The sequence below is a fragment of the Nesoenas mayeri genome (assembly GCF_963082525.1).
Source record: "Nesoenas mayeri genome assembly, chromosome: 5".
Classification (NCBI taxonomy): Eukaryota; Metazoa; Chordata; class Aves; order Columbiformes; family Columbidae; genus Nesoenas; species Nesoenas mayeri.
The window spans coordinates 6,806,043-6,830,222 of NC_137548.1; the positions used below are offsets into that span (position 1 = coordinate 6,806,043).

Here is a 24,180-nt window from a genome sequence, read left to right on the forward strand (position 1 = left end):
CCCACTCACTGGCTGCCCAGCCTAGGGGAGATACCACACGTCTTACGCCCTTGCTGAGTTTGCTGAATATTCACTGCACCTCCATCTGGCTAAAAAAAACCACCCCAAAAACAGCAAAAGAAAGAGACCTTCCCTTTCTCAGCATTTCAGATGTGGCACAGCGATCTCCCCCATCTCAATAGCCCCAGGGCTGTGCCTGCCGGCACACTCGCTCGCCGGGCTTGATTTCTCCTTGGCAGTAGTGGTTCCTGAGGCTGGCATCTACTTCTGCAGTCACTGAAGCAGAGAGGTAAAACGGCGAGCAGAGCACCAAAATCAGCTGGCAGATGGCTGTAAAACCTGCTGCCTCGTTCGTCTGGGAGTCTTGGGCCGCGGTGGCAGGTGCCGTGGCAGTCGTGGCCGTGGCTGTGTTTGGGAAGCGGCACTAATACGTGCAAATAATTCTGGCTGAGCAAGCACAGTGCGGAGTAATTCTTCTCCTCTGTTTAATGTAGTTATTCTCATTTGAAATCAAAGGACCAAATCTTCACGTAGCATAAGTTTTGCTCCATCGCAGTTGCATGAGTGTGGCTGTTACCCTGTCCAGAAATTTGGGACTGAGCTCATTATATCTGTCTCAGCTCTTGTGCACGTGTTTGTGCAGAGGTTGTTAAGGCAACTCCCCCTTGATGAACCCATTCTTATGACACCTGTGATGCTCTGGTTTTGAAACACTGCCATGCAGAACCCCTGAACAGCCTGTCCTCCCCTAAACCCTTTAGCTGGGGGCAGCAGGCAGCTCCTGAGGATACAGCACTGTCAAAGGGCCAGGTATGGAGGGAAAAGGCATTTTGGCACAGAGCAGCGTCTGAGCATGGTTCATGGTTGTGTTACTCCTATAAAGATAAATATTGAGGCCAAAAACCTGTTTATTATTCCTCCTCCGGGTCCTGTGCTTTGGCGTGACTTGACCCAGATACGGACAGCCACTGGCACGGCTGGGGAGATTGAACATGTGGCTTTCCTAAGCCTGGTACTGAGCACAGTTTATTTGTGTGCTCCCAGCAAGACCTGAGGCGGATTGCTTTGTGTGGGGGTTGTGGACCACGAAGGGCAAACGGAAACATTGTGAGGGCTGAGGGAGCCTGCCAGCTCTTGTAATTGTCTTGTAATAATTTGCTTGCAAGCTCCATAAGCCCTGCTACTCTTTTTGGAAACAATGAACTTTCACTGGGAAGCAGTGACACAGCTGTCTCTGTTTGGAGTTAATGTTGAGAGCATTCTGCTCTGCAAAGCGTGAACTGCCAAAACAGTGAAAAATGCCTGTTTTCTTGGGGAAACCCTTTGGCTTCAGTGAACTCAGATTGAGCCCAAAGCTGATTTTGTAAGGAGTCGTGTACATGAGTTATTTCCAAAAAGATGACATGCAAACTTAGCAGAGTTCCCAAGCCAGGCCGATCTTGTTTTTGGGGGGGAAACTGGACGATTGCTGTAAACAGCATTTAACAAGGTCTCCATATCTTCCAGATTCTGCCTTATATAGCAATTGTCAGCTAAAGAGGAGGCTTGGGTGGAACTACTGCTGGGACGTGACCTTGGTGGGGCGGCTCAGCCCTGTGTCCTGCAGGGCAATCAGTGTCTGGGGGAGCTCTGCTGAGACAGGGACATGCAGAGCTTGGCCAACCTGTTCCTGGTGGCTCTGGAGGCTGGAGAGGCCCCGTTGGTGTTTTCCAGTGGGTCTCCTGAAGCTCCACTGGTGACTGTCTTGAGAGAAGTCCCCTCTGGCCTCCATTCTGCCCTTGGCACAGCAGCTCTTGTAGGGTGGCAGACAGGGGAGGCAGCTTTGCTATTATCTTTCTCCATGTCTGCAGGTAGGAACCGCTTCTCTTTACCCACCTGCTCCCCCCACACTGCCTGAAACAGGCTGGTTATGCTGCCCTGTCCCATTTATTGAGCATGAAAACCTGTGGTCTGAGATAAGGTTCTCACCCTTGTTGTCTTCAGAGCTCTTTGGTCTCGTGTGGGTTGTACACCGACGTCAGCTATGACTCTTAACTGGAAAGCTGTGGAAGTCAGCCGTCACACTGGCCTTTTTTGGGCATGGGGAGGGAAAGGATGCTCTTTTAGTAAAATCTGGATTTCTTTTTTCTTTGTTTGTTTCCCCTGTGATGACGAAGAGGAAAGGTCTGAGGGTTTGAAACAGCTTTCTAGTAGAGCTTGTGAGGACAAAGGGCTAAAGTGATGTTTGAGCTGGAATTCAGCAGGTGCTTGTGTTTGCAAGGGGCAGTAACCAGTGTGTGGATTGTCCCACCCAGTGGGTTTCACAGCCAGGGACTCTATTCAAGCCTCACCAACACCCCACTAAGACAACAAAGTGAGTACAGGTAATTGCTATCAAACACTGTCCTTAGGACATAGTATGTGCTTCCAGCACATACTTACCCTACTAATAGTGAACAAATACAGATGGCAAACTGAAATTTAAACAAGTTGAAAAAAAAACATCTCTCATGCACAGAAATTGGCAGGGCTAACCTCCAGATGTAAGCCAGGCACTTTGTTTCCTCCAAGTGTTTCTTTAATTTACAGTAACTATTGCTCTGAGGCTTTATTCATCTCGATCACAGTCCAGAAATGGTGCAATGCGAGTTCCTCGTGGCTGCTGTGAAGGCTTTTGCGTCACCGTTTCCTGTTGACTCAAATGCTCTTTTCTCACTTTTGCTGATGTCAAACAGAGATAGCGTATCAGGGAAAACGTCTGAGCAATGCAAAACAGAAAAACAGAAATGCTAGGATTTCAGCATTAAGGCCTGTCAAGAAACACTCTGGCATTCAACTCCTCTTAATTCCCGCTGGTAGACCCCAAGAAAAGGAGGCACGTAACACCAAGTCAGGTCAAATGTGCAAGTATCAGAACTACCTGCTGGTTTTGTATTTCCTTTTCCTGGCCCCTATTTAAGCTATTTATTCACTCTTACTCTGCCTGATGCAAATTGCCTTAAGGGAGTGGAGCATCTCCCTTATGAGGAAAGGCTGAGGGAGCTGGGGCTCTTGAGCTTGGAGGAGACTGAGGGGTGACCTCATTAATGTTTACAGATATATAAAGGGTGAGTGTCAGGAGGATGGAGCCAGGATCTTCTCAGTGACAAACAATGATAGGACAAGGAGCAGCGAGTACAAACTGGAACACAAAAGGTTCCACTTAAATTTGAGAAGAAACTTCTTCTCAGTGAGAGTGACAGAGCCTGGCCCAGGCTGCCCAGGGAGGTTGTGGAGTCTCCTTCTCCGCAGACATTGAAACCCGCCTGGACACCTTCCTGTGTAACCTCATCTGGGTGTTCCTGCTCCATGGGGGGATTGCACTGGATGAGCTTTTGAGGTCCATTCCAGTCCCTGAGATTCTGTGGTTCTGTGATTCTTCTTCTTTCTTCATAAAACACCACTGTTTATTTCTCAGTGATTCCTGTGGGAATGGTTGGTGTCTGCAGTTTGGCAAGCTGATGGCCTTGCTTAAGAGTAAAAATGGAAGACCTTGCTTGGTCTGGTCCCCAAAGGGTGTTCATTTAGTGCTGATTTTTCTGGTATTGTTGCCAGATGTGTAGCAAACCAATGCACAAATACTGTATTAGAAATAAGTTGTCTTTTCTTCAGGAACCTCATGGGATTTCTGAGTGTTAGGAAACTGGACAGGTAAATAGATGGGCCCCCTTAAAAAAAGTAAAAAATTGGCTAGTCCACAGTTATGTTAGGCCTGAATGTGAGAGCTACAGTAATTAAATCGTCCTTATATATGCTTCACATGTGAAATGAGACCATGGGTGAAGGTGAAGTGTTAACTGTTATACTTGTAACACACGCAATGATACTTGCTCAGGTTTGCAGTTAATCTGAAGCAAGAGCTCTTTGTAACAAAAAGATGCTAATTCCATGTCAATGGTGATGCGAGTTGTAAAAATGGCTGTTTCTGTGCTCACCTGAACATTTGAGAAATGGGTAGTATCATCTTTTAAGCATCATCGTACAGACGAGTACGTCCAAATTTGCCGTGGAGTTTTGCCAGCACTGGAGAGAGAAGCAGGACATGTGTGTTTTAAGACAGGAAGAGTTCACTTTGTTTCCCTGAAGCTCACCTTTAAGGAAGGAGTAGAACATATACGGATGTTCACCTAACCATATGCATGTTTATACAAGCACATATATTACGTAAATACACACACATCCCTCCTCAGGTTGCTGGTAAATTAAATTACTTCCCGTCGGAGATCTGGCAAGAGGGGTTTCTTTTTTTAAGTACTGGCTTGAAGAGGTGCCTGGACTAGCTGGGCTGGATAAGTATGTGGGGAGATCAGCGAGGACGGAGGTGGGAAGGAGTAACAAGGAGCTGTAAAAGCTGCCCCGACTGGCAAGGCAGAGGCGATATCTGCGCCACAGCTGGGGGAAGGGTTACAGAACAGGTAGGCGCAGCATAGCCAGACTCGGTTTAACCAACTACAGCAAAGATGCAGCATTAGAGATCTGATGTGGGCTGAAGAGCTGAGGTTGCTGGTGAGTTTGTGCTACTCGGGCTTAGATTTCTGGTAGAGATGAGCCAGCTTGTGTGTCTTTCAGCAGCCCTGTAATAAAGGCAGAGTGAAACAATGAAGTATTGTTTATATAGGCTGGGGATAGCACTTAAAACGTAGCCTTGGTGCTACATATGGTAGTATTGTGAGATTGCTGGGAACATGTCTGTTTCAGCTTCTGGAAGGAGCTGTTGAGCAGAGCCCAGGATGGTGACAAGAAGCAAGTTGTCCTCATCTGTCATGAGCCATTTGCTCTCCTGCTTGTGTCCAGAGAGGAACGAAAGGATTCCTGGTTGCTTTTCTTCTGCCCTGTGCATCTCAAGATGTTAATACCAGTAGTCATTTCAAGCTGGCTGGCTGCCAGAAAGTGGAGCATAACAATGCTTATCCTCTTAAACTTAGAGAGGCTTTAAAACTAGCTTGTAGATGATTAACATCGGACCTGGGAAGGGGCTTGTGGGGAAAGAAGGGTAAATAGTACCATTAAAAGGCTGACTGGTCTCAACTGAATTGTATGCCTCTTTTTTCCAGTCTGTTTGTTCCCGATATTGAGAGTAAAACTGAAACAATCGGTACTGAATGTCCTGAAACAATTGCTAGGAGGGGGGTTTGAACCAGCCTGCACCAATTGTAGGGTTTAGTTTTGCGACAAGTCACTGTGTGTCCTTCTTCTCACAATTAAGCGAGCACCCCTTGTGTGTGCACTGAACCCGCATCCAGACTATTGAGCACTCAGCTTAAGCAAGTCCCTCCTTATCTGTAAACTCTTGCAAAAAACAGAACAAAGCCCAAAAAAGAAACCTCAGACACCAGCAGCTGTGAGTAATGAGCTGAACTTCATTGAACAGGTTGCTTTTCTGCCCAGCAGAAACTTTGGTTTATACTTTGTCCTTATCAGTTCCTTCATCACCCAGAGGCCTCTGCGGGTTAACCAGAGCTGCGAGGAAAGCTGAAATCTGGGGACCCAAAATGCAGCTACCAGGAACATGTATGGCAAGAAACTGCATTCTAGAAAGCAACACACATTCCCCAGAAATAGCCTCGAGATACCCTCAAGACAATGTCATCATTGCTGTTCCTGAGCCCTTGTGCTGTTGCGGCAAAGCTGCAGCGTAGTTTTGTATGTTATATTATGGAGCATCTTCCCCCGGAGATCTGAGGTGTTTAGTAGGGAGCATGTGATTTTTACAGGTTTCTCAGCTCGGAGAGTGCTGTGGAAGGGGTGTCATCCTCTGCTGATTCAGGCTAAGGACAGTCAAGGAAACCAAACAGAAGCTGGTTAGTAATGAGCACACACCTACTGATAAGCCTAATCCATACCTGAAAAGGAATTTACTTCATGACTGGGGGCAAAATTTTTGGGAGGAGAGCAGGACAAGGAGGTACTAACAGATCTTCCTGGTATTGACTTAATGTTTCCTGAAGAAATCACTTTTTTTCTCCCCCAGTGTCTCATGGGTGCTTAATCTGTGTTTGTTTGCAATATAATAGATTTACTTGCAATTTTATAAGCCTCACAGAGGATACGATTAATGCTGTTCATATCTGTTGTGTTTGTGTGTGTGAAGGATCGCCTCTTCTTTGTCATGGAGTTTGTAAATGGCGGGGACTTGATGTTCCATATTCAGAAGTCGCGTCGCTTCGATGAAGATCGGGCCCGGTTCTATGCTGCAGAAATTATTTCAGCCCTTATGTTTCTCCATGAAAGAGGCATCATTTATCGGTGAGCTCTGCATTCATTCATTCATTCTCTTTGTCTGAACTCCATGGCTGAGTTGATAGCTTGAGTTTTCTGCTTGCATAAATAAACGTCACTTGCTGTCCACCAGGAACAAATTGTCAGCTGGGATGATGGTACCTCCACTTTCCCCCTGCACATTGTCCAAGTTGCACCAGCTTCCAGGAAGGAGCAAAATTTCTGGCTGCAGTATTGACGGTGGGGGCGTCTTCCTATGTTGTGTGTGTGAGCCGATAGAAAACCAGATTTTCCTTCCAAGGCACAGGAGCTATATTTTGTATTGCTGTCAGTTCACGTTACTCTGCAGACACCGCTGGTTTCTATCAGCTCCAGAACTGCCCCTCGCCTGCCCCTGGGGTGCCTGCATGGCTGCTGGGCGTTAGCTCTGACCCACAGATGCCTCCTCCGGGCTGCTCTGGGCCTGTCCTGCTGCCATACAGCACATGTCAAACTGGTGACAAAGGGGCAGGCATTAAATGAAACCTTCCTAGACTTTCTGGGAGGTAAATGCAAGTGGCTGTTCTTTTTGACACCGTGTGCATTGTTATTTAAAAGCTCATATGTGCTGGTTACGTGCAAACCTCCTTTTTTCCCCTGTACTAGCTATGGGCCTGTGTTTAAACCCTATCTATTTGACGTTCCTATCCAGTGCTTCTCTTCTCAACCACCATAAGTCATTTCATTCCTGCCATGATCCTACAGCAGGAGTTTTTCCTTCCTGCCTATGTCTGGCATCTTTGTGTTTGCAACAGGACTGGAGCGTCATTGCCTCCCAGCTTCTCAAGTGTGTTCTTAGGAAGCTCTTTCCCATACACAGCACTCTTTTTTTGTCATTCCTCTGTACTTGGGGAGTAACTGTTTATATTTATTCCCTTCTATAATGCCAAAGTGCACTATTGTTCGCTCAAGCATCAAGGCATGGATCAGGCAGACAGTCAGCTTTGCAGAGTCCTCCCTGACCAAGATGACCGTTTGACCAGCCTCCTCCTGCGTTAGCCAGGGGTAGAGCCAGACCTCTTCTGGGATGGAACAGGACAGCTAGAGCAGGGATGTGTCACCGCTGAGACAGTCTGGTTATATGGAAAGGTTTCTTTTTGACATGCTTGCAGAACACCTCTGGCATCCTCTTGCCCATAGCACTGGAAAGGAGGAGCAGTCAGTTGTTCTATTTGGATGCTGTTACCTGGGTTCCAGCAGCAAAACATGAATATTTGGGTATGGTCTGCTCTAGCTTTGCTCAGTCTCACTTGCAGCATGCCAGCACTGCAAGGAATAACATAAACTCTATCTTTTTGATGCTTGGTTGCAGTTGCACAGCTGGAACCCACAACTGGCTCCAGGATGGGACCAGTGCCTGTCTTGGTTGGGCTCTGTTAGTACCATTTCAGACTGTGGTTTGGGCCAAATGCTGTTTGGTTTGGGACTTTGCGTTGTTTAACCTACGCAAGGCAGTCCTGTATTGAGTAGTGTGTCCTCCTGCATCAGATAAACCCCAGTTTTAAGACACTAAAAGCAAAATAACTGAGGGCTAAAGTGGCCAAAGGGCTGGAGGCTGTGTGAGGAAAACTTTCCTATCTGATGGTAGAGATGATTGGATAAATCAAGTTAAAGCAACTTCTCTTCCTGCCTTGGGCTGCAGTAAGAAACAGATGGTCGGGTGAGGACAGAGAATATTAAATTATATTTAAGTATGAAATCATATGATATATGTGGCACAGTGAAATAGAGAAGGAGTGTCATTTTAATATTCTCCAGGTCCTGAGAGTATGGAAATTACAAGCAATATATACCATGTGTATCAAGCTTCTAAAGCCCTGTGATTGTCTGCACAGAATAGCAAATCTACCTGCTCTACAAGTGGATTTCAGTCTAATTCTTCCCTTGTGAATAACGCCAGCTGCTCAAGAGACACCTTGCCAGATAATTACACAAATGACATTACGCTTAAAATAGCGACATCCAGTAGTTATTGTCAATCATTCAGCAGCAAAACTGTGTCTGTGCATAATGTAATGCCACTGGGCTTACAGCCTGTCCTGTCCCCCCAGCCTGCTGCCTGTCACAGGGCAGGAGTAATCAATCCCTCTGGGTTTTGGCACTCTTCAAGTGCTTCTGTAATTCATGATAGAAACTGGAGGAGTAATTGAAAGGCTCCTTGAACAACTGTACAGGCTTTGATCTTGTTACGAAACTAGTTGAGATGTGGAGTCAAGTAACTTCGGCCGCATGGGACAGATTTGCAGGGGGATGACTTGTTTTTTTAAAATTAGTTGGGGTGACTCTGTTGAGGAAGATGTAAGAGGAGAGAGCTGCTGGCTGCAGTTGGCCTGAGCTGGGGCCACCAACGCCAGGCTGCAGGATGGAAGGAGATCCTCACAAGGGAATCACTGCACTTGTATAAGAGAGTTTGGAGATTTTATGATCAGCGTGTGAGTGCTTGCTTAGGAAGCTGGGAGCAGGGGGGAGACACACCAGGGAAATCCGACTAGAAAGTGTTTTGCCACAAGCTGTTCCATGTGCCTCTTCTTTCTGGATTCCCACAGTCAACAGAGTAAGGGAGTTGCTGGCCTAGAAGACCCTGTCCATTTGTTTTTCTTCTGGGCTAAACTAAAACATAATACTATATTTTGCATTTCCCCCTTCAAGATCAAGCAGTTCAGGAAAGAGCCTGCATATACCAACGCAATGAGCGTTCTCCCGGTAAGTCAAGTTGCTTTTGCCACAAGTGCTGCCAAAAGCTGAGTGTGCTCTCCTTTGAAATGCCAGAGAGGCTTGAGAACCGGCACTGAAAGTTCATCGAGAAGTGGCTGAAATGTGTCACTTTGGCCTGGGGTGACAGTGCTGGTAACAGCTGAAGTCAGGTGTTTGTTGATTCCTTTTCTGGCCACAGACACACAATTTGAAATGACCATAGTGCGGTATTTCTGTGGATTCTACTGTGACTCCATGAGAATGGGGTTCCTGAGGCAGATGGTGTATTTTGGCGATAGGTGATTATTTGAACATCAAATCCAGGCTTACTGATGGATTGGTGCTCTCATAGGGTGCTTTCCATGACACAAGTGAAGTTTTCGATAGTTTGCTTCTCTGAGGAAAGTCTGCTTTTTGTTATGTGTGTGTGTTTGGGGTTTTTGAAAAGAGAGATTTCAGTTTCACAGCTATTTTTTGTTTGTTTGTTTGTTTTTCATTTGCAACACTGCAAGGCAGAGATGGCTTTTTGGCCTTATCAAGGAAACATCTTTGCCTTGCCTTAAGCTGAGGTTTAGCTGTCAACTCTGCAGTGTCTCCTTGTATTATAGTTGCTTCCTGAAAAGAATGTCGACAAGTACAGTGTGGTTCCTTATCCCGTCGTACAGGGGGCAGGACTAGAATAAATACAGCCATGAAAACGAGCTTTGCAACATGTCAAATCATAGTCTATTGTGCACCCCACGGAGAAATAGAACAAGAACATATTTGGGCTCAGCTCTTGCTGTATGTTGCCAGGAAAAGGTTAGGTAATAATCAAAGCTATCATAGATAAAATCTTTGCTCACAGGGCAGTGTTCTTGCACTGCTGCTTTTCTTTTTAAGCTTACTTCTGAAGGAATTAGTGCGCTGGGTCATGCTGCAGGTAGGTAGGTTGGTTTGTGATTTTTATCAAAAGACGTTATGTGCTATTTTTCTTGAGGCAACTCTTCCTGACTTTCACTTTCCAGTTCAGCAGTTCCCAGGGTAGGGAAAGCATATTTTGGCTTCTGTGCATGCTGGAAACAAAACAAACCAGCATGCATATTTGAGCAGTATTAGATTGTACACTGGCTTGCTCAATGCAAGTAAGCTAGTCCACTCCCAGTCTTATAAAAAGCAAGGATAGAGTAAATAATTATAAGGGTTTATTTTAAAAGCAGGACTCGTCCTTCAATGTAGCGTTATTGTAAGCATGGCTGGTCTGCCCTGCTGCCATCAAATTCAAACCTTTGCACAGGCTGATATAGAACTTTGCTAGTGGATGGGTCTACTTGCTAAGGTCACCTAAATGGTGTCACTCAATAGAGGCATCTATCTGCATTATGAGGGCAAATGCAAATGTTTTTATAATTTGGTGGTTGTGTTGTGTTTGGTTTGGTTTGGTTTTTGGTTGTTTGTTGTTTTGTTTTGTTTTTTTTTGTCAGGGAAGGGGGCCTAGGGGTTTGCCCTGCAGACTTCTTATGTTTCAGAATGATAATGGCCTTTTTACAGGCAATATAGAGCAATCAACCCAACCTAATGGCATGGTCTTCATTTTTATTACAAACCTCCTTTCTCTCCCGCTACAAATATTTCTTACTGGTAGGATGCATGGACTGAGATGGTCATTTTTTAGAACATATCTTTGCTACTTGCAGAGGTGATATAGCATGCAGCACATAGAACCATAGAATCATTTCAGTTGGAAGAGACACTTAAGATCATCGAGTCCAACCATAACCTAACTCCAGCACTAAACCACGTCCCTAAGAACCTCACCTACATGTCTTTGAAACCCCTCCGGGGATGGTGACTCCACCACTTCCCTGGGCAGCCTGTTCCAATGCCCGACAGCCCTTTCCAGGAAGAAATTTTTCCTAGTGCCCAATCTAAATCCCTCCTGGTGCAACTTGAGGTGACGCACCTCAACTGGCCATGGCTGAGCTGTATGTGGAAGCACAGGCAGTGTCACCTTGGCACGCTGCACTTCAGTGCTGGTTTTGCCATCCCTGGGTATGGAGTTGGATAGTGGATAGAGATACGTGACTGAGCCCACTGCTTGGCACAACAGAATGGCAGATATATCATTAAGGATATGGATAGTTTAGCATGTAGGTACCATAGCTAATCAAGAGCCAAACAAGCTAAAAGGCTGGGCTAGAGAGCCTGGGAGAAGGACTGGTGGTTGGCTGGCCGAAGAACCTTGTTTTTATCCTGTGGGCTTGTGCTAATTAGCTTATTCCACTGCCTTTGTGCCTATATTGATATTTCTAACGCAGCTGTCCCTTCTAGAGGTGCTTGGGGTCTGCTTGTGGTCCGTCACACTTCTCAATGTGGGGTGGTGTGCAGAGTCCCCGTGCCCTGAGGTGCCACCAGCCACCAGGATGAAAGGCAAAATACTTAAGTAGTTCCTGTAACCTGACTGTGTTTAACAGGATGAGTGGTCCCTTTAGAAGGCAGAAGATAATTTATGCAGTTATCCAGATGAGAACATGGGGCTAAACACTGGCTCTTGGGGAAAATATGATGGGGTCATTAACAGCAAGGGTTTACTTTTCTGTGTGTTATCCAAAAAGCATCACCATCATGTGTGTGATGCTCTGTATGACAGGGAAAAGCTCTGTCCCCTCTGAGATCTGGAAGGATTGCTGGATACTGGAAATCATCACCTTTTCTTAGTGTAGGAGACCCCTCAGATCTGCAGCTGTGTGTCTCATGACTGTGGCTTTTACGCAGGATGAGGTTTTTTGCAACAGGTTAATTCTGTGCCAATTCAAACAATAAGCGTGTGACACTTGGAGGAAGGTTTGCATAAGCCACGAGTTTTACTGGCAAAACTTACTAACTGAAACAACACTAAAGTTTCTTTCAGAAAAATCAATTAAAAGTTACATTCTGAAAACAGAAGCTGAATGCTTTTCCTAATTACATGGAGCCACTGTTAACAGAGCAACTCTTATTAGTGTGCTGTTCGCTTTTTCCATGGGTCAAGGCATTGTGGACATGGGATCCCTTGTGTTCTCTGTTGGTTTGGGTTTTGTGGGTTTTTTTTTTGGCACCTGATGATTTTGTTTATTCTCATCTCATGCCCTATTTCACATCTGGAGCCAGACCTTGTTTCCCCTAAAGCCAAGGGGCTTTCCCTGGGGAGGTAAATCAGCAGTTGAACTGGATCTGTGACTGATACCAGCAGTGCCCTGCAAGGCAAACGGGCTGGTTTGCAGCTATCCAGGGATTATCGTTGGTTTGCTTAGGTGCTATGAATACCTTTGTTTTCTTAACAAATACATATAAATGGTTTGTTTTAAAATGAGGTCATTATAAGCTTTTCTGAAAGTTCTGGCTACAGCAGATGCCTCTGTAGGTAGTCTTTGATTTGATGGGTCCCTCTTCCCTCCCCTGGTTTGGCTACATGCAGGCAGGGCCATGTTGTTTGCATCCGAGAGGAAAGGGTGGGAAACAGCTCCGCCAGCACCAAAGCAGGTGTGAGTCTTTGTTCTGTGGGGGACTGTACCCTCAGCTGTGGGATCTGGTCCCTGTCACTTCAAGACCTCGATTCAGGAGAGCTCCTAGACTTGGCGCTTGCCTGGGTTGGGGCTCCAAAAACGAGAGGAGATATATGTAAGCATGACAAAATGAAGGATGTATTATGAGAACAGTGGAAAGAATGATATATAAGCTGATTTTACGGTGAAGAAGTGAAGCAAATCAGCTAAAAGCTGCAAATTGGCACAGAATAGCGTACCACCAGCCCTGTCCCTACAACTGCTTAGTGCAGGAGAGAAGTTTTTATGCTGGAGCCTCTGGGAGAGCTTCATTCAGCTGTAGAAAATATAAAGGGATTTCTCTTAGGGTCAGGAGTGTAGTAATGTCTGTGGCTATCTTATCTGACAGTCAACAGCTCGTGTGGACTGATTTGTGCTCCTAGACAGTGCATCTTCCTCATTGCTTTCCACTCAGATGTGGTTGTTGCAGGCTTGCAAGCTGGGCTCTTTTCTAGCCTCTGGCATGCAGTGTTTAAAGTGGTGTTTCTCTGCACTTGATCAGATGGAAAGTGCAGAGAAAAAAACCCCAGCCTCTCACGTTTCCATGTCATGTTTAATCAGTCACCGTGCAGGACAGTTTAGTCCCGATTTACAGTTATGCTTACGAAGAGCAGTCCTGTTTTGAGATCCACGTATCAGATCTCTGTGCCCCATTGACTCCACTGTATATAGTCTGCGAACTTTAATGCAACTTTCCACATGACTAAGGACTACTGAATAGCCTACAGAAGTTATTGGCTCTGCTAGTGTCTACTTGTCCTTTATGGCTATTTAAAGGGATTGATTTGAAACCTGCAAACCCTGCACATAATGAGTTTGTATAAATCATTAAAATCCAGAGCTCGAAGGGGCCTCAAGAGTCTGTCTTGTCCATTCACCTACCCCAAGGCTGGATAACATGTACCAAAAAGCAAGTCCCTTGTACTTTCACTCTTCTTGTTTGGTGTAGTTGTTACATTTGCATGTAACAGCTTGTGTACTACGCTCTTACAGGCACAGACCCTAATTTACTGAATGTTTGAAATGAGAGCTTGGTGTTAGTTGGGAATTCTGGTACTGGTGCAATAAAAATAAGCAATACTGCTAATCCGTAGAGGGGATAAGTGATTAGACATGACTTGCGTTCTGACTAATACGTGCTTATGGAGGCATTTCACAATTAGAAAGCGTGCAGATGCAATTTTAGAAATAAGTACGTGCAACAATTACAGCCAAGTTCTTAAAGAAAGAAGCCCAGAATTAGACGGTCTTTAAGTCCCAAAGCACCTGAGAATATTCAAGTTATTACTTCTGAAACTGAGAAACTTTTCTACAAAAAGACCATTTTTCTGCCTTTACTGCCCTCCTCATTCTTTTTTGAAGGCATGAAGGCCATGAGAGGGAAAAAAAATAAAAATTGAAATAAATTTTAGGACATTATGGAAGATTTATTTTTTAAAACTGCCCCTAAGTATTATTGCTACCTTTTTAGCCAGAACTGCTTATCTGACTTTTAATACGTTCCTGATATCAGGGGCATTCAGGCCTGTGATTTTAAGGACCCAATTTTGAAAGCTTTTCCTCTGAAATATCTAGAATTGCCCAGCATTAATCCAGTCATTTTGCTGATCTTTGTACCCACCTTGAATCGAGGAAGCTTTCAATGTTATTGTCAGAGAATATGGTCCCCGAGTTAGCATTAGGGAGCCTGAGATATATATATATATATATATATATACACATATATATATATATATATATACATATATATATATATATATATATATACACATATATATATATATATACCCAAGGAAAAGGTCTCAGTCAACTTTAATGAATGTTTTGTACAATTGTTTAAAGCAAAGATTATGCCAACAAAATGCTGTTACCTCTGCTCCTTCCGACGTGCTGAAATGGAAGATTTCTTGCAACATGACATGTTGAAATGGGTGAAGCTGCTATATATGTAAGGGAGACAATGAGAAAATCAGTATTGTTGACATACTTGGCCTGCAGCAACTGCTGTAGCTATCCAGGGAGAATTTGACTTATTCTTTTATCTGTAGCAGCATCAGCACCTGATGTTTCCTTGGTCAATAGTCCCAGTGTTTACATTTTGTTCTTTATGCCATTTTGTTCTTCATGCAAACAGATGGATTTTTTTTTTTTTTTAAGTTACCCAGCAACTTTTAATACCAATGGTGCAATTGAAACACTTTTGTCTTCAGATTCTAGTTCAAAGTCATCAGCTCCCTGTTAACGATTGCAGAAAAATTTCAGCTCTTACATGGTAACCCTGCAGTAATAGTTGTGTGGTTTACAATTCAAAATTTCTGTGGGAGAAAATTCTGTCTTCTGCCAGTGGTACCCGGGGCAGGACAGTGCTGGGGCTTGTATTCGGCTGCTGGTGCAGGGCAGGGTGCAAATTGCAAAGTCTGGAGCAAGGGGAAAGCATTACTCATCCTTTGGCCTCTGAGTCACAGCACCTTTGCTGTTAATAGGATCAAGAACCTCCCATTTTATGAGGCTGTGCCTAAAGGCACAATTTAGTCTCCGAGTCGTGTTACCTGATTGTTATTCCACTAAAGCAGGTGGAAGTATTCCAGCTGACAACAATGGAAACAGGAGCAAGCCTTCAAGTCTCAACCATGTACAAGGTGGGATATATTCAAAACCACAGAGATCCTCCACGCTCTGGGCTGATGTCTTCTGAATCAACTAGATTTTCACAAGCACATTTTATTGTTAACATCTAGAGCCGCTTCCACAAATCTCTTGGCAGCATAACAGAGAACTGGTCCTGAATCAGGAAAATTACTTCCAACTAGGAGGGGTTACTTACTAGCCAAATCTCTGATCCAGGCATCCTGCCATGGCAAAATCCATCCAATAAAGATGTGTTTGCATATGAACCATTTCTGATCTACGCCACTTTCAGGGAAGGCAGCAGTGTCGTGGTGCCCTGTTGAAGTGGGTCATGGCTTCTTTGTTGTGTTGGAAAAGGACATGGATGCAGGAGGGGACAGAGGAGGGAGAAATTGGGAAAAGCGGGGTGCACTGGGTAAGACAGCAGGAGGAAATTGTTCCATGTGCAAACCTGTGTGGTAAAGGGGTGGTAGGAACTGATCCCTTCAAAACTGCTCATGGGTTTTTAAATAAGCCCGTGTGTGCTGCTGTATCAAGGCTGCAGCACATTTCGGCACACAGGCGCTGTAGTACCTGCGTTAGAGTCCGAGCTGCTGTGTGACATTTAACATGCGGGCTTCGGGTTTTCTCCTCCCTTCTCTGGATCTGGTTACGTTCCTTTTGACATTTACCTGAGTTTGAAAATGTAGCAAGGTCCTGTGTCCTTATTGACTTTTGCCTAAAAGCTGAATTAGTGTGCTTCGTATTTCTGTTTGTCAGTATGTCTTGACTGTAAGTTGAGGAATTGTATGCTCATCTATTTTTTGAGGATTTTAACACAATCTTAACAACTCTATTTAGCCCTTGCCATTGCATGCCCCTTCTCTTAAGTTTTGCCTCTTGTTTTGTAACCATTTTTCCTATCGGGAGCTCCCCATTTCACTTCTTCTCAAATTAGTAGTTTGAAACCTGGTGGCCAAACAGCACCTTCACAGCCAGAATTTCTGCCTTCAGCCACTGTTAAGCACAGAAGGGAGCAAAAATCTTGGCAGCTGGCTCCTGCTTCTTGCTTCTCTGCCCAGCTTTGATAAATGAGAAAGCCAAGGAGCTGCTCCTACTCTTGCCAGCTGGCCAAGCTCCCGAAGAGACAGCCCACCCACCGCAAAGGTCAGAGCACGGCGCTGCCCGGCTGCTCTGCCCTTTCATCAGCATGGGGCATGGAGCAAGAGCTGGTCCTGCTAGTCCTGCTCCCACTGGGGTCTCTTTGGGGCCAGGGCAACCCCATGGCCAGGTCAGGAGGGTTCTCCATCTCCTGTACACTGCTTGGGATGCCGCAAGTCAGCGAAGGTTCAGCTGGTCCAACTTACGCCTTGAACTGCAGAGCTGATGTCAAAGTCATGATGGCCAATTGATGGCAGCCAATCTGCTGGTGGTAGGTTTGAGATTGGACTAGTGTAACTCATACCTGAACTCATGATTTTTTTTTCTCTATGCCTACACGAAGAGAAAATGCCCAAATAAGCCCTTACTGCACCATGTCTGTTAGATAGCTTTTGTCTGTGAATGAGCTACTTGAAACATATTTTCCTATCTGCTTTCGGAAAGGCAATACTAACCAGTGCTTCTTGTTGGAAATCATGATGTTTTAGAAAGGAGTCAGAGCAAACTGAAATCAGCTTTCGAACGCTAAAGCCACAAGACGTCTGTGGCTTGAGTGGGCTGCAGTCTGATTCGTGAGTGGAGAGTCTCTGTGTTGCACATCCCTCTACACTCTTTTGATCTAAAGAAATTGCCCTGGTCACTCAAATTAGTGGCTACCCTAACAGAGATAGCCCCAGGGAGAAAGACAGGTGTTTTCACTGATAAAATTAATGGAAAATTGTCTGGCCACTTGCTCCATTTACCACACTTCATGGTCTTCAGTCACAGCTGCCTTTGGGGTCCTTCAGGAGCTATAGCTTTCCCCAAGCCACAGCGCAGTCAGGAGAAGGTCCTACCAAAGCTGTTGGATGCTGCTTCCCAGCATCAGCCGGTGGCATCTCTGGAGACAGCAAATTCCAACTGTTGCCATGAACCAGTAAGCTGACATTGGACTGGGGATGTATGAAAGGGAGGGGATGTCGAATGATAGTTTTTGGAGGCCTAGTTACCTTGGCATACCTTACCTAGTTAACTATGGCATAGAGTATCAGGCATCTCCATGTTCTATCATGTCTAGGACAGGTTAATTGAAGTTGTTTGCCAGAGCCCTCCCTACATTCTCTTCACTTTCTTACAACCAGACTCATGCTGAAATTCTCCAGCTCTTCTCCAGGGAAGCTCCTAATATTGCCAAGACTTGGCTCTGCTTGTGTCTTTGCTGAGGCTTTGCTGTGGTTTGGAGCAGTTTAGGCTGTTCTCCCGTTGCCTGAGAGATGCATCCAGTTAGAAGATGGCTGTCCATCAGTAGAGTAGATGTGAACACACACAATTCCCTTAGGCTCCTGATCCCTAATTCCCTGAAGCTCCCTGTAGGCAGAGGGTATAACACAGGCATCACTCATTTGCTCACAGGCTTTTCCTTGGCCTGTGTTGGCTGTTCGGATCATCGGCCAAGTGTTTGGCTCTGTCCCAGGCACTGTTATGTAAGGAAGAATTTCAACATTAATTACATGTCTTGGCTTTAGGTTTAATTCTATCTCTCCAGATACCAGAAATAGTCTCAGAAGTTTCAGTGTCACTTCTGCCAACAAAACAAGCAAACTTTATTTTACAGGCTATGGGCTTTACTGCTTTTTCCTGGAGCATCTGCTCTTTTGGGACATTTTCCCTTTGTTTCCCTGCCACTGAGAAGGGATGGCCGTTTTTCTAGAGGCGCTGCCAAGCATAGCTAACATGCTAAAGTATTTGAGCTGTGGGAAGGCTGGCGCTTCCAGTCAGACAGATTAAAAAGGAAAACTTAACGTTTCCCTTTGCTCTCAGCCACCCTCCTCATTCTGATGAGCTAGAGGAAGGAGAGATGGACAGATGGACGTGATGCCCTCTTGCCAGCATGGCTGTAGAGGTGTCTGGGGCAGAAGTGTGTGCTGGGCAGAGATGTCTGTGCGGATTGTTGTCTCACCCTAATGCCTTTCCTTCCCTTATCCTCCTGCAACTGAAGTCATTAATGCTCGTTAAGCCAGGATGGAAACAAACCCAAACAACAACAGTCTACAAAATAATTCAGTCACTCCAGACTGTTTTGGTTTTCTGTTTTTTTTTCTTTCTCCAGTGAAGCAATTAGTCTCCTGTCATCCCGTTTTTAGCCAGACTGGAAACAATTTGCCGGACAATAGCAGTTCCCCTCCTGGCAGGGCAGTCACCAGATCCGCTCCATGATGGGGAAGATGAGGCGCCTTCCCTCGCCTGTCTCTGGGGGAAGAATCTCCCTAAAGAAATTCCTGTGGGCCTCACTGGCAGCCGTGTTTTTGTGCAGCCCCTCCTGGGCTGAGTCACAGCCTCCGGCTCCTCTGAGAGCCCTCTGTACTGGTTGCGTTTTTTCCCAGCCCGCTGCAGGGTTAACCCTTCTGTGGTTTTGCCCGGGCGCTCTCATGCGTATATGGCCCATCCCACTCACGGGCTGATGATGTGGATTGTGGGTGCCAGAAAGTCGCAGAGTAATCTGTGGTTTATACCAAAAACAGGCCAATACATGGCTAACATAGAGGCAGGGAGGATTGCTTGCTCATCTGAGCGGTATTAGATCCTAGGAACGGCTCAGCCTGGGTAAGGGGACAGTGCTGCAGAGCAGGGGGCTGCATAATACAAGCAAATAAACTGGAGTTTGGCAAAAAGCATGGAGTGTGATAGGGAGGACATGAGCCAGGTGAAATCCTGGGGAGGCGGACAGGGGGCAGCTGATAGCACCACAGAGAGCCACCATGCAGCTTGGCCAGAGCGACCCTAGAGCCCTCAGCACAGGACAGACATGGACCTGTTGGAGAGGGGCCAGAGGAGCCACAGAAATGATTAGAGGGTTGGAACAGCTCTGCTGGGAGGACAGGCTGAGAGAGTTGGGGTGTTCAGCTGGAGAAGAGAAGGCTCCGGGAAGACCTTATTGCAGTCTTTCAGTGCTTAAAAGGGGCCGATAAGAAAGATGGAGACAGACTTCTTAGCAGGGACTGGTGTGATAGGACAAAGGGTGATGGTTTTAAATTAGGGGAGATTCAGGCTGGACATGAAGAAGAAATTTTTTTACACTGAAGGTGGTGAGAGCCTGGCCCAGGTTGGCCAGAGAGGTGGTAGATGCCCCATCCCTGGAGACATCCCAGGCCAGGCTGGACGGGGCTCTGAGCAACCTGAGCTGGTGAAGATGTCCCTGCTCATGACCAGGGGTTTGGGCTGGATGAATTTTACAGGTTACTTCCAAACTAAACTATTCTATGACCTAGGAAGTCTCTCTGTTCCTATAACTACTTGTAACATGAGTTAATGTGAAGTGCTGTCCTCTGCTGAGGATTCAGGCTGCAGCTGTGCCATGCACAGGGCCTTCCTCTTGCTGCTGGGGTTGGTTGTAGCCCATGGGGAAGTTCTGGATTCCCCCATCATCACTGTACCTCTCCGCAGGGCACTGAGCCGGCCCAACATGCAGCAACCTCGCTGCCCCAAAAAGCATGGATGGGACAGAGCATGGAAGAGCAGGTTCAGGTTGGAAAGCAATGTGGTCAAGCTGCTGGAGAAGAAGCTATAAATCACCAGAAAGAGGGACCTTGCTGTCTTAGCTTATATAAAACAGCCCTGCTGGCACCTTAGCAGCTGGCCAGTGCTAAATCTGAATCCTTTCCTTTAAAGATTCAGGAAGAAGCTAAGCTGAAATTCATGTTCTCTCTTGTTTCTGCACATGAGGTAAAAGCCATAGGGTTGCTCATCAGGTGCCAGAAAAAGCTCTAGCTGCCCAGGGCAGCCGAGGACAAAGGGGAGCTCTGCTTCCTCGGCTGCTGGGTTTAACAGCAAGTCACTGCCTGTTTGAGTAATGTGTCACCAGTGCCCGAGCTCTGACGTCTGTGGTATGAAGGTGTCATGTGGGCACCAGAGCGGTTGGGCTGAGGAGCATTTTTGCCTTGAGATACAAAGCTGGGGTGGAGAAGCACTTGGCAAAGAAATCTGCTGTACAGGCTCATGTGGGGATGAGCAGTGGCAAGTGTTTCAGCCTGGTCCCTGAAGCTCAGATGAGCTGTGGGGCAGAGCCGTGCTGGGAGTGTGTGGTGGTTGCTGGGGGGAATGAGAGGCTGTTGTCTTCTTGTTGGGTGTTTTCTGTTTGGAGTCATTCCAGCCATGGCAAACGTTGCCGGCAGTGCCAGGAGTGGCAGCAAGCACTTGGTCTGGTGGCAGAAAACCATGCCCAAGGGTTGAGTTACAGGTAGCAGGGGTGGCTCTGGAGACAGTATCATGTGCTATGGAAATGCAGAGATTCAAAACCGGTAGTACAAAATTAAGGAATTGGCTTGAGGAATCAAGCTGGGTTTGTATTCGTCTCACTGTAGTGCTGCCCAAGTCATCACAGGGACAATGTGGGGTGGGAAGTGAAAGTAACCCTGCATTTAAAAGTTAATTCCCAATGCACATGGTTGTAATCTTGATGTGAAAGTTGCTGCTTTGTCATGGTGTGGTTGCTTTCCTATTACAGTCTAGCACAAAGTATGCTGCAGCACCCACACCACCATCCTCCACGCAGCATTCTCAGCTCTCACAACCCTCCCGTGAATTCATTTATCATGTAAAATCATAAAGAGGTTTGCAAACCATTTAGAAAGTGAAGCATTGTGAAGTCTGCTTGAGAACAGAAATGAGTGACAGATAAATCACATGTGTGTTGTGTCCCCAAAGTGCAGAGAGGATGCAAATCATCTACTGCTTCTTGTCTGCATGGCCTCTCTAAAACAATTCCAGGAATTCGCTTGATATATCTTTTGTGGGTGATGCATTTCGGCATGTTAAAATTAAAATATTTCACTTTTTGTTCTTTTTTCTCAGGGTTGTAAAGAGTTGTTCTGCTTTCCCTGAGCCTCTGTGGTCTTCCATTAGTCCTTAATCAATTATTTATTCATGGGGAGAGTATCTGAAAACAGCAGCCTAGTCTGAGAGTGGCGGCACTTGACTGTCTAGATGGGTTTGACGTACTTGATGTCTGAACCCGCTGGAATTGTCAATAACATTAAGAACTGCTTTCCTGCCAGAAATTAAAAATATAGCCTTGTAGGTGCAGTGTGCTAAACTTTGATGAGGACAGGAGCTAAAAACCAATGTGCTTTAGATGTCACCTGGGTGTACCTTTAGGAAGCACAGACAAGGAGTCTTTTGAAAACCATCTTGTCTTCCAAGTTGACTGACTTTTGTATTGTGATAGAAAATGTCAATTGTTGTGCAATTCTGGCCTGTGTAAACATGGGAGGTTTAGATACAAAGTCTTTAATTCTGTGTTTTGATCTGGTGTGGTGCCATCACCCCTCTGAGCAAAGATTTCTGTCTGGTTTGCTTGTTGCTTCTTGTCTCCCTAGATTAGAAATAAGTTTCAGTGGGGGTTTGTGGTGTCTTTTTCCTGCAGAAAGGGATTTATAATCAAGAAAATCAAGCCTATTGTCAAGACCTGCGTAAGTGGGAGGGACCTGACAGCTTCAGATCTTCCCCAGTTAAAATAGTAAATCCCGGAGTCCTGTAGTCTGTGGTGTTGGCCTGAAAATGAGTGAGTTAAGAATAGCTGTTGCAGGAGGTACCTTCCAGTAAGCGAAGTATCCTGGGCCTGGAAAGAAGAGTGAACACACAGAGTCAGAGCATGAACTGACTCTGACTCAGCCAACTGAAAGGCACATGCTACTCGTGGGTAACACCCCCAAATTTCCACCTTAGCTGGAGCTTGCCCTGCACCAGTGTTAGTCATTATTCCCATTCCTGTCCTGAAAATACCGCTTGTGCTTCCATTAAGCAAGCTTCCCAGTTGTCCCCCCCAGAGCTGATACTCTGTGTATTGCATGATGAAAGGAATGGGCGCTGATTCTTCACGTTGCAAGGATGTGACTGTAGGTGCCCATGGAGGGGCTGGCTTGTTTAGTGGAGGAAGGGCTGTAGTATTTGGGCTGGAAAACAGTCTTTTAGCATGGTGTTGCAGAAAGCTGAGTCATGCCACGAGCTATGTTCCTAAAGACACGTGGTGCCCCTGGGTATCCTCCTGCATAGTCCGAAGGGCTCTGCTGCAGACTGGGGTGATGCCAGATGGGTCACAATGCATCGCATGCAGGGACTTGACAGATCCGTGGGCAAGCAGTGTAAAGAGAGACCTTGCTCATTCAGGTCCCATTTTTGTCCTTTTTCTAGATGGGGTCAGTTAAGGCAAGGCTTGTTTTCATTTTTGGATTCGTTTGTTTCATATATTACAGGAACAAGGGAGCTGGCAGCTTTCTGTGCATCATAGCCATGTCAGCTGAGCATTGATTGACTCCTGATCTGAGTTGCTTCTGCATTTCTTGCAATTAGGCAAACAGCTAAGGTGCCTAATTTGTGAATTTAAATGGCCTTTCCAGCTGGTGAGTCACATTTTAGAGGGGCTGAACTTGGGAAAGCACCCATCTCCCTCTGCTAGCTGGAGAGGGAGTCCTGACCTAAGAGACCCATGGGTTAAATGCCAGATGTGACACAGGCACAAAAACAGACAGCATTGTTCATGGGCAGTTTGGGGTCTGTTTGCTGCCCGTGTGGCTTTTGGGGTGGAACACAGGGTCTAGTTTGTCCCTGTTGGCAGCTTGGGAAGAGACCCCAGAAGTGGGAGCGGGATTGCAGAGAGCTGGACGTGCCCAGCCAGGAATTTCACCCAGCTCTGCCCTGCTTATCCAGGTCACTTGGGCTTCACACAGCCCTGGGTGAATCACTGTAATGGATGAATAGCAACAGGAATCCACATGAAATGAGAAATTAAACCGTGGGATAATGACCCATTTGCTTGGCTTCTACAAATACCTCCTCCATCTGATTTTACTGCTGCTGTGTGAGTGCTGTGGTAGGAAGCAGAGAGATCAGAGCAGTCAGGAAAGCACTTTGCGTGCCTGCAGGATCACCAGAATCTTAGAAAAAAAGAGGATCAATGATATCAGTGATGGTATTGGTTTCTTAAGAAACAGCTCTCAAGGCAGCATCTCCTAGGAAATATATTTAAATTTTGTTCCAAGTGGGGCTAGGCAGCACCCCCTCCTGCGCAGTACTGGGATTCCTATGTGTTTTGTGCCCACATTGTGTCCCTAGCACTACTCTTTTGCTGTGTGCTTAGAAATTCAGTGCAGATGGTGGGATTTTCAAAAGCCCCGGTGTTGCTCTTTGAAAAGTTAATGGTAAATTTGGCAGTGGAAATCTACAGGCCAAAGAGAAGTGCTTTTAAACATCTCGTCTCAAAGTACCAAATACTTTTGCCTTCAGCTTCGTTCATTCCCTTATAGAAAGGAGATGAGCACCTATAGCCACAGCTTTATAGATCTGGTTCTGTAACTCAGAGCTTTAATAAGGTTAAGTTGTTGTTTGTTTTTTTTTTTTTTTCTAAGAACTTAATCCAAAATGGACTGAACCTGACAGGTCTTTTTCAGCTGATTTCCTTGGGTTCAGGATCAGGCTCAGAGTAAAGTGAGCGCTATACCTATCGGATGAGTATGGAGAAGTCTGCCTGACTAGACATACAGGTTTCAATGCAGAAGTGTCTTCTTCACCACAAAGCCCCACTGGCATGATGAGTGCTGGCACAGGTTGGTTTGCTGCCCAAGCTGTTCCCAGAGGCAGTCTGCACACGTGATCGTGATGGATACAGCAACTTTTAGTTTTACTTTTTGTTATTTCCAGGACTGAAACACTCCTCCTAAGACTCTGAGTGTGGGGAGGGTGGATTTCACAGCAGCTGTGAGATGAGCAGTGAGAGCGCAGGAGGTCGCTTTGGTGGGAGCTACTGTCTAATTCCCCCAGGGCAGGCTTAGTAGCACACGGTGGTGAAATGAGGACATGTCACTCCATGCTGAGGGAAAGAACAACCTTTTCAGCAACACAGTCC

At 45.9% G+C, this 24,180-nt stretch overlaps 1 protein-coding gene across 1 annotated transcript in view; it reads left to right on the forward strand.

The window, feature by feature from the left end:
• The window catches only part of PRKCH (protein kinase C eta), a gene marked incomplete at both ends in the record, with an annotated part of 122,165 nt that overhangs the window by 67,410 nt on the left and 30,575 nt on the right, over positions 1–24,180 (forward strand). The window contains one exon of the mRNA XM_080345639.1: positions 6,110–6,264. Within this exon, the coding sequence (XP_080201765.1) occupies positions 6,110–6,264 (155 nt within the window). The remainder of the gene's footprint in view (positions 1–6,109; positions 6,265–24,180) is intronic.